Below are 14795 nucleotides of genomic sequence, written 5' to 3'. Positions count from 1 at the left end.
GGTGATTCTGTCTCCCCAGTGGTCTCTGGTGAGTGTTTGCCGAGGGCCCAGCCCTGGGCTGGCTGGAGGTGCGGCTCAGGTGACAGCGCTGTCACAGCTGACACTCTGGTCTGCTTTGGGTGATGCCTGTGAGCTGGGGTGTGGGTGAGAGGGTGTGGTCGTCTGCCGCAGTTGGTAAGTGGTAGGGCCAGTTCCCAGCCCTAGCGGCGGCCTCCCCACTCTGTGCTCGGGACCCCGCAGCTCTCCACGCCCTCCGGCCCGCTGCAGCTGCGCGGGAGCCCAGGCAGGCCAGGCCCTGGCTGTGCCTCGGCGCTGCGTTCTGGCCGCCAGGCCCGGCTCTTGAGGCCTGTCGTCCTGTCCCGTGCAGCCCACGCCCTGTAAGGCTGATTGCTCTTCCCTCTTCGTCTCTGGACCTGGAGATTGCCCTTTCCTGTTTTGAATTAAGTGATGTAGCTAAATTTTTTTGTTAAAAAAATAATAATTTGGCTACCTTCACCAGAAATCTTCTGAAATGTGTTAAAATGGTGACGGAATGTTAATAGAGTCCCTAATGTTGAATCATCATTTTTGGATACACCCTCTTTAGCTGTGATATCTTATTTTAATATGGTAATGACTGGGTTTGATTTATTTCTATTTTGTAATTTTTTTTTGCAATCATACTCTACTGATCTTGGTCTGTAGTTCTTTTCTGTACTCATTTTTCTGGTTTTGGTGTGAGAGTTATGCCAGCCTTATATAATGTTTGGGAAACTCTCCATCATTTTCCATGTTCTGGAATAACTTAAACAATAGGAATGCTGTATTTATGTGATGAATAATACATAGCGGTTGGAAAGACTGAGCTACACTTGTTTATGTCAACATGGGGGCATCAAGCTGTGGTGACTGATGAAATCGCAGAGCACACGTGCAGTATGGTAGCACTGCTGCTTGGCAAGCAGGCCCCATACAGCAGTTCTCTGTTCCTGGGTACATCCCATAGACTGGAAGGATGCGTAGTCAACTGGCGATGGGGAGAGTAAGTGGAACTTAGGGTTCCTGGAAGGCAGACGTCACCTTTGTTTTACTCATTCACCCTGAGCAAGGCTTGCGGGAGGTGGGCGCTGCAGCGGGAGCTTGTGTTTGGCTTCTCGCTGTTGGACTTGGGGCTCCCGGTGGGTGCTGTGGGCGTGGAGAACCAGAATCCCGGGATGCTGCTGTGGGCGTGTGGTGGGCGGTGGGCGGCCTGTGGGGGTGAGCCTGGCTTCTCCCGTCTGGGGGCCCTCGGGTGCCGTGCGCCCGCCCTGCCTGCCCGTCCTCGGCTCATGCATCTGCAGTTGCCATTGTCCAGAGGTCTTCTTTTTTTCATGTCAAAAAGACATGAAGCAAATGTGGCAACATGCTGAAAACTGTCATTTTGGAGTGGTGAGTATACAAGTGTGTCCTGTTGTTCTTTGCACTTTTCTGCTTTTGAAACTTGCCTCCCGGCTACCCAGTATAAGAACGATTGGCCGTTGAGGGATCATCACATGAGCCTACTGAAGCTCTCTGGGCCTTTCTTTTATGGTTATTGTGGGCTCTGTAGGTTTTCTGCCTCTTGGTTAGGTTTTATATTTTTCTTGAAATGCTAGACAAAGTGAAAGATTTTCTAATTTATTGGTATAACCTTGATTAAAAAAAACAAAAACTCCTAGAAAGATCAAATTAATGGTCAGTGACGTGCAGTGCCGTGTTGGAAGTCAAGGTGGACCCTCTCTGCGGGGCCCCTGCCTTCAAGGGTTGTCCCAGGTGGAATCCTGGAAAGTAAGCAGCCCACGGTCAGATTAAGAGGGGAAAAAAGACCAAACGCCCAAAGAAACAGGTACCATGAATGAAAATAAAAGCAACAACAGTAGACACAGGCCTGCGAAGACCAGATATTTTTTATTTTTTAAGAATTTTTTTTTAAATTTTTATTTATTTATTTATTTATTTATGGCTGTGTTGGGTCTTCGTTTCTGTGCGAGGGCTTTCTCTAGTTGCGGCAAGCGGGGGCCACTCTTCATCGCGGTGCGCGGGCCTCTCACCACCGCGGCCTCTCTTGTTGCGGAGCACAGGCTCCAGACGCGCAGGCTCAGTAGTTGTGGCTCACGGGCCCAGTTGCTCCGTGGCATGTGGGATCTTCCCAGACCAGGGCTCGAACCCGTGTCCCCTGCATTGGCAGGCAGATTCTCAAGCACTGCACCACCAGGGAAGCCCAAAGACCAGATATTTAAAACAGTTATGTTTAATATATTCAAAGATTTGAAAGAAACCTGAAAATTCCAACAGGAACAAGCAGTCTTGAAAATGTGGTTCACGTACAGGTCATGATTACCACGGACCTAGGCCTAGAGTTAGATCCTAACCCCATGACCCTGGATATGTTTTTTTTTTTTTTTAAAAACTTTGGGTTTATTTATTTATTTATTTATTTTATTTATGGCTGTGTTGGGTCTTCGTTTCTGTGCGAGGGCTTTCTCTAGTTGCGGCAAGTGGGGGCCACTCTTCATCGCGGTGCGCGGGCCTCTCACCATCGCGGCCTCTCTTGTTGCGGAGCACAAGCTCCAGACACGCAGGCTCAGTAGTTGTGGCTCACGGGCCTAGTTGCTCCGTGGCATGTGGGATCTTCCCAGACCAGGGCTCGAACCCGTGTCCCCTGCACTGGCAGGCAGATTCTCAACCACTGCGCCACCAGGGAAGCCCTGGATATGTTTTAAGAGAAGCCAGAAATCTGAATTTTTGTGTAAAATGTCCCAAACTTTAATTGTTGGCAACTAAAACGTCTTGTTTATCTGTCTACTGGCTCTACTTCTTAATATTATTTTCTTAGCTGTCGCTCTAACTAGGGCTGTGGTTTGCATCCTTAACTCATCACAGGCTACTTAGAGCTAATATACCACTGGGTATAAAATACAAGAATCTTGCAACTGTCTGGATTGATTTACTCCCTTCCCCATGCTACAGTTGTCATATGTATCATATCTATTAAGTTATAACTACAGTGTTATATATTTTGCTTTAATTATTTGAATTTTAAAGAAACTAAGAGGAACAAATAGTCTTTTATATTTACTCATATATTCACCATTTCTGGTGCCCTTCATTTCTTCCTAAAGATCCCAGTTTCAGTCTGGTGTCATTTCTCTTCAACCTGAAGAACTTCCTTTAGCATTTCTCATAGTGAAGATCTGATGGCAACGATTTCTTAGTTTGTATTTCTCTTAAAATGTATTTTGTCAACACTTCTGAAGGATATTTTTTCTGGATATCAAATTCCGGTTGGACAGTTGGTTTTTTTTTTCCCCATTACTCAAATCATATCTGGCTTCTGTTTCTCATGGGAAGTAAATGATCATCCGTATCATTGTTTTGTATGTAATGGGTCTTTTTTCCCTCTGACTGCTTTCCAGGGTTTCTCTTTATCTTGGTTTTTAGGCATTTCAACTGATGTGCGCCTGGGTGTAGATTCTTTTATATATATCCTGCTTGAGATTTGCTGAGCTTCTTGAATCTGTAAATTGATGTCTCACTGAATTTGGGAAGTTTTTCTGGTTATTTTTTCCCAAATATTTTTTCTTTTTTTCTTTTAAATGACTAACTTTAAAAATAATATTTATTTTATTTATTTTTTATATTATTTTTGGCTGCATTGGGTCTTAGTTGTGGCATGCGGGATCTTTTGTTGCAGCACGCAGGCTTCTCTCTGGTGGCGGCGCGTGGGCTCCAGAGTGCGTGGGCTCTGTAGTAGCGGCGGGCGGGCTTAGTCGCTCCGCGGCATGTGGGATCTTAGTTCCCCGACCAGGGCTTGAACCTGCGCCCCCTGCATTGGCAGGTGGATTCTTAAGCACTGCACCACCAAGGAAGCCCCCCAGATATTTTTTTCTGTGTCATTGTTTTTCTCCTTCTGGGTGGGAGTGGGAACCCAGACCTTTTGATGCTGGTCTATAGATCATTGAGGCTCAGTTTCTTTTCTTTCTTTTTATTTTTAATAATTTTTACTCTGTTTTTTAGATAATTTTTACTGATCTGTTTTCAAGTTTCCTGACTCATATCTAATACGCTTTTAAGGCCATCCAATGATTTTTTTTTAAATTTCAGATACAGAATTTCCATTTGACTCTTTTTCATAGTTTTTGTTTCTCTGTTGCCATTTCCAATTTATTATTTTATGAGTATATTTTCCTTTATGTCCTTGAGCATGGTTATAATAGATGCTTTGAAATCCTGCTGAATTTCAATATTTGGGCCATCTCGGGGTTGGTTTCTGTTGTTTCCCTGTTTCATCATATATTTAGTAATTTCTTTCCTGGATAATGTGAATGATGTGCTGTAGACACTCTTTATTCCGTTATGTTCTTAAGAGTGGTCTTTTATTTTCAATTGTGTTAAAATACACATAACATTTACCATCTTAACCGTGTTTAGGTGTGAAGTTCAGTGGTATTAAGTACATGCATGCTGTTGCAGCCATCACCAGAACTCTTTTCGTCTTGCGAATCCGGAACGTTGCCCCCATTAAAACAGCACCTCCCTGTTCTCCCCTCCCCCAGATCCTGGTGCCCACCATCCTACTTTCTGTCTTTATGGATTTGACTACTCATAAAAGTGCAGTCTTACCGTATCTTGTGACTGGCTTATTGCACTCGCTGTAACGTCCTCAGGGTTCATCCATGTCATAGCAGGTGTCAGAATCTCCTTCCTTTTTAAGGCTGAATCGTATTCCACTGTGTGGATTCCACCTTTTGCCTGTTGTGAACGTGCTGCTGTGAACATTGGGTACAGATACCTCTGTGAGTCCCTGCTTTCAGTTCTTTGGGGTGTGTATCCAGAGTGGAATTGCTGGGTCCTTTTGATTCTTTGGGGAACACCCCCCCCCCCCCCCCCGCTATTTTCCAGCAGCCACACCATTTTACATTCCCACCCACGTGCACGAAGTTTCCAATTTCTCCACATCCTCGCCAACCCGCTTTCTGTTTTTTGTAGTAGGTAGCCATCCTCAGGGGTGTGTGTGAGGTGGCATTTCATTGTGGTTTTGATACTTTTTTTTTTTTTTTTTTGGCCTTGCCGTGGGGCTTGCGGGATCTTAGTTCCCGGACCAGGGGTTGAACCCAGGCCCAGCAGAAAGAGCGCGGAGTCCTAACCGCTGGCCGGCCCCGGAAGTCCGCTTCTCATCCTCAGAGTGGTGTTGCGGTTTGTTTCTGTCTCGCTTCAGCTGTCTTGTAAGCTGGGCTGCGTGGACTCCAGGGTTCGGCAGGGAGTCTGCGGGGCGCGGGGGCCCGCCTCGAAGGCTCTGCTTTCCCTGTTCACCCGGTGCCCGGCCTGCTCGGTGCTTTCCCGAGCCGCCCCCGCGCCCCCTGCTCTGGGCTCTCTCCAGTGCCTTTAGGTCATTGTCTTCTCTTTTTGTCCATTTGGTCTGATGCGAGCGGGACTGGGAACCCACTGTGATTTACCTGAGAAAAACACCGTGTGGGGCACACTGAATGCTCTGGTGTGTGCCCGGTGCTCCAGGTGTCCGGGGCCACCACCACTGCCTGGCGCCCACCCTGGCCTGGCGTCCTCGGAGTCTGGGCCCTTTCCACCGAGGCTCTCGTGGGAGGGCTATCCCAGGCTGCATCCTTGGCCCCTCCCCAGGGGGTGTAGCCAGCGGCCCCCAGGCGGTGACAGTGGCTGAGCACCTATGTCCTCGGGCTCCTGGTCCTGGCGCCCCACTTCTCCCCGGTCTCTCACCGTTGGCCCCCTCGGGGCCGTGGTGCACTCTTGGGACGTCTTCCCAGTGGAGTGGGTACCTGCCCGTTCCCTGTTCCGAGCCACCTTCACGGGGCGTCCCCAACGAGGGGCTGTGGCTGTGCGGGGAGGAGACCCCTCTGCACGCGGACCTCGGGCGGCCGTCCCGTGGAGGGCGCTGTGGGTGGTGCGCTATGGCCCGGCCCTGCTGCCCGACTAGCGCGGTCCCGGAGAGCTGACTCCACTTGATGATGCCGCCCTGCTGCTTGTCGCCGGCAGTTAACGTGGGCCTGGGTGGGGAGGGGCGGGGGGGTGAGAGAGGTCCAGCTCTCACCTTCCCCGGCCGGCCGTCTGGGCTGAAGCTTTGCCTACCGGTAATCGCGGGTGTGTCCCGAGCCCCTGCCCTGAGTCCTCTTCAGCTGTGTCTCAAGTGCTTCCCTTTTGTCCTTTGCCCAGGCCTGGCTTTGTGCTGGCCACCTCGGGCGCTGCCCTGGCGGCCGGGGGCAGGGGGCGACCTCCGCTTCCGAGGGCTGAGGTTGAGGGGGGCACGGCCACACAGCTTATTAGTGGCGGTCCCTGCTTGACTCTTGTGTTCTCTCGTTAGAAACTAGTCCTGTTCCTTTCACTTTATCACTTTGTGATTCCTGTCATTTTTGTGATATTAGAACTGCCTCCTGTGACCTAAATCATTATAGGAAACATCATAAATTGCCTCAAAACCCCCCCAAACTCTACAAACTGATAGAGAGCTTCATTGGCATACTCATCTTAGGTTTGAAATGTAATACCTTTCTTTTCTTTCTCTTTTTCTAATGCTGCAGTGTTCTAAGAACAGAGGCATCTAGGCTGAATGGAATTCAGCATCAAAAAAAGTCCTCTTTCTGTTCCGAAGGTTGTAAAGTGCGTGAAGATGAAGCAGGCACCGGAAATCCTTGGCAACACGAATGGAAAGACTCCGAACTGTGAAGTGAGTCGTGAGTGCTCCGTGTTCCTGAGCAAAGCCCAGCTCTCCGCCGGTCTGCAGGAGGGAGTTGTGCAGAAGTTCAATGGCCACGACGCGCTTCCTTTTATCCCAGCCGAGAGGCTGAAAGACCTCACCTCCCGCGTCTTTAATGGAGACCCCGGTGCTCATGATGCCAAATTGCGTTTGGAGTCCCAGGAAATGAAGGGACTTGGGACACCACCTGACACTACCCCTGTCAAAAATGGCTCTCCAGAGATCAAGCTGAAAATCACCAAAACATACATGAACGGGAAACCTCTCTTTGAATCTTCCATATGTGGCGATGGTGCTGCTGCTGTGTCCCAGTCGGAAGAAAATGGACAAAAACCAGAAAATAAAGTGAGGAGGAGCAGGAAGAGAAGCATAAAGTATGACTCCTTACTGGAGCAGGGCCTTGTTGAGGCAGCCCTGGTGTCCAGGATCTCGAGTCCCTCGGATAAAAAGGTATTTGTGAGTGAGGAGTCCTGGCTGGGCGGGGTAGAGTGCAGCCCCAGCTCCCAGGCACAGGAGGGAGGAGGGCCACGAAGGACACGTGGTGTGCGAGGGGGCGGGAGGAGGTGGGCTCAGCTCCCCGAGGCCTGCTCTCCAGCTCGGGCCCCTGGCTGTGACAACGGTAGACACTCACAGCAGCCTGCTGAGCAGTGCTGAGGCCTAGAGATTAAACATAAAGATTAAACACGGGGACTTCCCTGGTGGTCCAGTGGTCAAGACTTTGCCTTCCAATGCCGGGGGTTCGGGGTCGATCCCTGGTTGGGGAGCTAAGATCCCATTTGCCTCGGGGCTGAAAAACCAAAACATAAAAAAAAGTCAGAAGCAGTTGTGTAACAAATTCAATAAAGACTTCAGAAAATGGTCCACATCCAAAAACAAAAACTTTAATTAAAAAAAAAAAAAAAAGATTAAATGAGTGTCTGACCCCAGGCCTGGCCCGTTCCAGAGCCCTTGACCTTCAGGCTGTCCTGTTTTCACGGATCTCCTGTCCAGAGATGCCCTTTAGCCTAAATCTGGTCAGTGGAGGAGCGTGGGGATCTAGTGGGGGCCTCCTCAGTCTGTGCTGCCCGAGGAGGGGAACAGGGCTGCGCTGTGCAGGTGTGCTCCTACCTTCCTGCCCCACGGTTCACCGTCCACTCCCAGGTCTCCTCCCCCGGTGGTCCTGCAGATGGGCCGCTGCCTTGAGGGTTGGGGCTGTGCCTCAGGCCTTCACGTTCTTGGTTCCAGGGCAGAGCCCATCACTTGGGTGCGCGTGAATGAGTGTTCACTCACCAAAGGCTGGGGTGGAGACCCCCTAACGTAGGACGACAAACGTGGTGGTTTATGCCACCAAGTCTTAAATGACACTCGGGAACCTAGACCTTGGCAGAAGGAACTGGGGAGGGCTCTGTAGCCGCCCTTGTTCACCGAGGGGGCTGATGGTCTAGATTAACAGGGTCTGGGACACGTCCTGTGCTCACTGATCAGCCAAAGCTCCTGGCCCACTTGCAGGAGTGGGGAGAGGGAACTCGAGACCAGTTTGGGTTGTATCATCACTAAGGTTGGAATAATTAGTGTAACATTATAGTTGAGGAATCTTGGTTACAATCCCACAGGTAGGAAGGGAAAGGACCAAAATTTCCCTGAAATAGTTAAAATAACGAAGAACTTTGAGGGTTCAAAAAAATGTCTTTTGACTGCTCAAGGGCTCTAATGTAATCATAATGGTGAATTGTTTAAAAGCCTAGTTGAGTGACCTGGGCTGATACAGTGGTTTTTCTGAAGCACCTATGGTGTGGGGAACCTCACTCTTTTATGGGGGAAGAGGCTGGTGCAAGTTATCCCTAGCTCTCTGCCACTTGGTTTTGGTAAAACTTGGGTAAATCACCTGATTTGGACTCTCAGAGTCTCATTTGACTCTTCAGAGTGGGGACGATAATATTATACTTGTCCTGATAGGGTTGTCACGTGGCTTTGATGACACTGTCAGTGTAAACCTGGGATGTTGTGGAATAACATGAGAGCCAGCATTTTTTCAAAAGCATGTAATGAGTGCTCGCTTTGGCAGCACATATACAAAAGCGTGTAATGTGACAGCTCTGTGTCAGCCCTCACCACCTGATGTGTGTAACAACCGGGGTTCTCCTCGGTTTACAGATGCGGAAACTGAGGCCCAAAGAAGTTCAGCGACTTGCTCAAGTAGGTGGCGCTCTTAGGGGGAGGCCTGGGGCCGTGCTGACTGGGCTCGTCCTCCTGGAGAGGGGGTTGTTCTTGCCGGCCTTCAGCCTCCTAATTGGCCTGGGCTCTAAGATGGAGCGACCGAGATGCCAGGAGCCCCAGGCCTTGGATGGTGGGTGCTGGGGCTGAGACTTGCTGCCAGGCCCCCGTGTCCTCGCCACCCCGGGTCCTCTCTCCAGCAGGTTAACTGTCAGACGAGGGCTCAGAAGGGGCGGGAGGGTCAGGGTATGAATTTCATGCCAGTTCTTCTCCGACCTGCGAATAAGCTCCATTAAAGATCACCCACCAGGCCAAGGAAATAGATTTATGTGGAGATCTTTGTAATGTTGTGCACCTACAGTGTGCTAGGTACTTGCTAGGACCTTTTAGCTGAGGGCAAGAGACAAACGATTTTGATGAAGTGATATCAGGGCTGTTACCTGAAAAACAGTGAGGGAAAGCATGTTTCTTTTTAGGGGTTGTGTGTGTGTGTGTGTGTGTGTGTGTGTGTGTGTGTGTGTGTGTGTTGAATCTCTTGTCTGACTAATCCTTGGTCTTCTATGGACAGGAGGCTGGATTTAGGGGTAGGCACTAGATGTATCTTTTGTTGTTATTCATTTTCAGATTCCAGCTAAGAAAGAATCCTGTCCAAATAACAGAGACAAAGACCAGCTGTTGAAGTACAATGTCGGGGATTTGGTGTGGTCCAAGGTGTCCGGTTACCCCTGGTGGCCATGCATGGTCTCCGACGATCCGCTCCTGCACAGCTACACCAAACTGAAAGGTATTGTGTTTTGGGGGCTGTTTTTCCATCTTTATCTTCTGCACTTAACTGTTTTCATCTCCAAACTTCTTTATTACTCTTCCTTAAACAGCCCTACTGTGGTTCTTTTTTTCTTTTTTTTTATTGTGTTAAAATACACAAACATAAAACGTACCATCTTAACCATTTCTAAGTGCACAGTTCAGTGGTATGAAATACATTCCCATTGTTGTGCAGCCGTCACCACCATACATCCCCAGAATTCTTTTCATCCTGTAAATCTGAAACTCTGTCCCTGTTAAGTAACAGGTCCTCAGTGCCCCCTCCCCAGCCCCTGGCAGCCACTGCTCTACTTTCTGTCTGCTGCCTGTGGTTTTGACTTGCATTTCCCTAGTGATCAGTGATGTTGAGCATCTTTTCATGTGCTTAGTGGCCATTCATACAACAAGGTTTGAATCAGCTTGGAGGTGGGGGTGGGGTGGGTTGTTGTTAATTTTTTTGTGGTTCATTTTGCAACTTTGCCTAAAGTTAGTGATTCACACGTGACACATTGCCTTTTCTTTTTATATCCAAATTAGATACTTACTTTATCTGATTGAATTAGTTTTAAAAGAGAAGCAGTCTTTGCCTTGTATTGCTTTTCAGGTTTTATGATAAATAATTTATTACTTAGATATACAGTGACTGCTTCAGCATGATTTTCAGAATTAGTATTTTATACTAAGTTTTAGTTTAAAAAAAAGTCCCAGTTTATTTTATTAGGTCTGTGGGAAGAAGGAAAAAAACTAGAAATGATCATCTTTGGTGTAATGAAACTTGGGAATATAAATCAGTACACAGAACAGTTAAGAACATATTAAGAATGTAGTATGTTATTGATACAGATTAGAGCAGATGCTAATTTAAATAATAATTGGACAGTTCATGAAGCACATAAAAACTCATGTGTTTTTGGAGGGAAAAAACCCCCGAAATCAGGTGGTTTGAGATTTTCCTGAAGAGTTGCTCTAAAGTTTGAATTTGGTCTGAGGGAGGTGAGAGGTGGTGACACAGAGCTGGAGGTGACCAAGTTGGTCCCCAAGTGACCTGTGACCCCCAGAAGCGCGGGCGGCTGGAGCTGTGGGCTGGCCTTGCATGGCCTCAGCGTGAGTGCGTGGCCTCTCTTGGCCTCTGGATGGAGGCCTGAGCTCTCGCCGGGGCAGCGCTGCTGGGAGTGGGGTACACTGGTGGCTCCCTGGCAAACAGGCTTGAGGGGGTGCAGGTTCGGATGAAAAGGACCTCTCCTCAGCCCCAGGTGCAGGCCTCCCGCCCCCAGGCCTGCGCATGCACTCTGCACGACGGTGGTGGCTGGAGAGGAGCCTGTGGGCTGGCTTTGGCTCTGACTCGGTGGAGGACATTTAGCATCCTCAGCTTGCCAGCATCAGGGAGTCCCTGCCAGAGGGCTTCAGGGGTCCCAGGGTGCACCCCTGCTCTTGTGTTCCCCCTGAGGCTGAATCAGGGTGCCCTTCCCAGCCTCTGCGGTCTCGAGCAGCACCCGCCGCCCAGCCCCACTCTCTTAGGCTGCTCTGGCCTCGTGATCAGACTCAGGGTGCAGGGCCAGGCAGGAGTTGTTGTGGGAAGGTGCCCAGACTTAGAAGGAGGGGTGCAGCCCAACAGTGTGCTTCTCTAGGAATGGTTTTGGGTTGCCGGGAGGCTGTGCCTCCGTAATCACGGATCAGCTTATGAAGACTGATGATGTGCATTTGAAAAGCAGCTCAGTAGGAAGAGAGCCAGGATGCAAGCCTTGCAGCTGGAAGGGAATTCAGATGACCTTTGAAAAGCAAAGGGTCAGAGGAACCCGTGAGAACCTGGGGGTGGCGGAAGGACACGTGCAGCCGGCGCCCGCCCGGGAGGTGGTGGCCAAGAGCTTTCCAGTGGGAAGGCACGGCCCTGCTTGTCATTGGTGAATGATCAGTGGCCATGCTTGGGACCGGGCTCTCTGACAGCCTTGCTTGCTCTGTGGTTTTAATCCTCCCTGAGGATCCATCGGCTTATTGAATGCTAGCTCTTCATTTTTACCATGCGTTTCATGGTTAAGGAGCTGGCGTTTTTCTGTGAAGGTGAGCTCCCTCCTAAAAAATTACTTATGTATTACAGTCTTCACTGTTTTTAATGCGCAAATCGTCCCAGATTTGGCCGGTGGGAGCCCATGAAGTCCCTTTCAGCCGTGTCCTTCTGACACGTCTCCATCCGTCTTGGAGCACTTCCTTATGTGTCGCCCAACTAAATACACTCCGGGCTCATTTTGAACTTTCTTTGCCCCAGTCCTGGAACCAGCTGTTTCTGAGAAGAAGCCTGGGTCCTTTTAGTAGAGAGTGGTGTATGGAAGCTCGGGTCTGGGCTCTGGGTGTGTCCAAGGCCACGAGAGACAGAGGGGCACCGGGGTGTGCGGCAGGTCTCCTGGCAGTGCTGAGCCCAGCCCCCTGTGCAGCACCCCGTGCTGGGCGTGCCTGAGGGTTAGGCGTCCTGGCTGGGGCAGTACGGGGCTGTGGCGGAGGGACGGCTTCTGGCATGGCGCTGGCTGAGCAGGGGGTCTTGGGAAGCAGGAACTTTGTTTTCCCTGTAAGATGGAACTCCCTCCCCCTCCCCCTGATTCCCACCCCTGATTTTCTTTTTTTCTTTTTGCGTATGTGTACTTCTTTTTATTTATCATACTTGGGATTACAGGTGTGCTTGAATCTGGATCAGTAGTAATGCACTTAAGCTTTAAAAATTGAAGTATAATGTATATGCAGAAGAGAGCACAGCTCTTTGGAGAGTTCAGGTTTCCTTTGAAAATCTAATAGCATTTTCGTGATTTGTAGCAGCAGAACTTGTCTTGGTGACCGTCTCCCAGGGCATCTAGATGGATTAACCAGCAGCTTTGAGGCCTAACCCCTGAAGCTGGAAACAAGATAGATGTGTGTTTGGGGTATTACACTGTGAAGAAGACCGGATTCTTTTGCAGCTGGGAGCGTCACCGTCTCCCTGGTGCGTCTGGATCCTACTCGTCTTCTCTTTAGGCACCAGGGTATCGAGTCAAATTATCTTCTGTTGTGGAGATTTTTGTTTTCACCTTTTCTGTGTTATGGAAAGGAACCCTCATTGCTTTTTTTCTAAATTCCAGCATTTTCTAAAAATATTATAGGTACTCTGACTTCCTCATGTTCTGGGTTATTAGACACTGTAATATGATTTTTTCCTTTTTGCTTGTTCTGTCGGCTACGAAGAAGAGAGGTGTGTTAAGATCTCCCACTGTGATAATGGATGTGCCTTTTTCAACTTGAAATTTTGTCAGTTTCTGCTTTACCTATTTTGGGGGCTCTGGACCCCCAGGGACTGAACCAGGGAACTCAGGCGGTGATCCTTGTTCTTTGTTTCCTGTGGGATTCTGTGGCCTTTTGTCCTTGTGACTTTGTCCCTTGCTTCTGTAGACACCTGGCCTTGTCTGCATTGCTGTGGCTTCTCTTCCTCTCTGTATCTGCAGCGCTGCGGCAGCCATATCTCTTTGTGGGGTCCATTCTGCATGCATGAATGGCTGTTGTCAACTCAAAGGCCCCACAGAATCTGGACAGAGACTCTGGCTCAGTCTAGCCCAGGGGGTCAGGGGTCACCTTGCGTCTAATGTGCCGTGATGGGGAGGAAACGAACATAGTACAAAATTAGGTTCCTGGGCTATTGGTGGAGGCCACGTTCTCTTAGAAGGGAGTGTGGGTGGGGCATCAATGATAAATGTTTTCATACCGACCGTGATTGATGAACATCAGAAGTCACAGGAAGGAAGGGTTACTAATAAATGGTGCTGGGACAATTGGTTAATTACGGTGGTAAAAATGAGTAATTCACCTGTCAATTTTGGACCAAAAGAAAATTCATATGGATTAGAAAAAAAAACTTAAAAATACAAGAAAGTTGGGTTACATTTGTTACCAAATTTCCAGGCAGGAAAGAACTTCAGAAACGTTTAATTAATTTTATAAACTTAGGATCAGCCTATCATGTTCTCCTCTGCTTTTTTTTCCAGCTGACATGTAAGGAGCATTTTTTCTGTGTCATTAACTATTTATTTTAAAAAATGATGTGCATTCATATTATTTCATCATATGTACTGTAATAGATTTTTCTTCATTATGCAAATGCTATGACATATATTTATATTCATTTTCATGACCAAGGGAAGTTCTTTCAAAGTATTAAAATAATTGAAGCAGACACAAATCTCTTGACATGTTTTTGAATCTTAGCTGTTTTAAAATCAAAGAAGTATACACACTTACAAACAAGTCAAATTGTACTGAGAGGTTAATAGTGAAAAATAGTCCCCTTCCCTCCCAAGAAGTAATTATTTTTAACTCTAAACATTTTCTTCCAGTTTGAACTATTTTTTGATTTATCATTTAGATGTTTTCTGTTGACTTTCTGTTATGGAAAATGAAGATTGATCTCTTCAATCATTTCCTGTTTCTTTCCCTTTCATCCTCCCCATATAATTAACTCACTGTTTTTATTACATCAAACGTAGTTGTTCTCATAATTTTGACTATGTAAGTATCATTCCGTGAAAAACTGAGCTGTGTTCTTTAATTGCATTTTCTTTCTTACAACCTTTTGTTTTTCCTGGAGTTAATTATTGCCTTTCTTTTGAAATTGTATACTTTGCTGTCCATACAGCTTTAATTTTTTTCAAGTATTTATTTCTCTGTCCTTAAAACTCATCCTATTATGTAGTTAGTTTTTCTGATTGGGGGAGAAAATGAAAACCTATGTTTGATTCCCATTTTCCTTTTCTGCTTCTTGGATCTCATTTTTTAACCTTTTTCCTTGCTGCCAAGATTTTCTTTCAGTGTGGAAGAATTCTTTCCTCTCATCTTTTCTTCCCTTGGAGCTCTCTCCTAGAATCTCCCTTTCTCTTACCTAACTCTGTATTACTGGCACTCTGTCTTTTGCATAGTAGTAATCTTAGACTTTCTTTAAGATGCTTTACTGAGTTACATGCATTGTTTTCCATGGTGCCACATTGTACTCTTCTTTGGTCAGTTTTCCTTTTTTGTTGGAGTACATTTTTGGCATCCTAAGAAAGTGTAAATGGCGGGTATT

General features: G+C 47.8%; 1 protein-coding gene across 7 annotated transcripts in view; it reads left to right on the top strand.

The window, feature by feature from the left end:
- The window catches only part of NSD2 (nuclear receptor binding SET domain protein 2), a 79586-nt gene that overhangs the window by 17294 nt on the left and 47497 nt on the right, over positions 1–14795 (top strand). For 4 of the 7 annotated variants that reach the window (XM_082390917.1, XM_082390918.1, XM_082390919.1 and 1 more), the window contains exons 2-3: positions 6549–7174; positions 9542–9701. In XM_082390917.1, the coding sequence (XP_082247043.1) occupies positions 6578–7174; positions 9542–9701 (757 nt within the window). In that variant the 5' untranslated portion in view covers positions 6549–6577. The remainder of the gene's footprint in view (positions 1–6548; positions 7175–9541; positions 9702–14795) is intronic. The other 3 variants (XM_082390920.1, XM_082390916.1, XM_082390921.1) reach the window with 1 other exon arrangement.

The sequence above is a fragment of the Balaenoptera borealis genome, assembly GCF_965194805.1.
Source record: "Balaenoptera borealis genome assembly, chromosome: 4".
NCBI lineage: Eukaryota > Metazoa > Chordata > Mammalia > Artiodactyla > Balaenopteridae > Balaenoptera > Balaenoptera borealis.
This window is presented reverse-complemented; position numbering and strand designations above follow the sequence as displayed.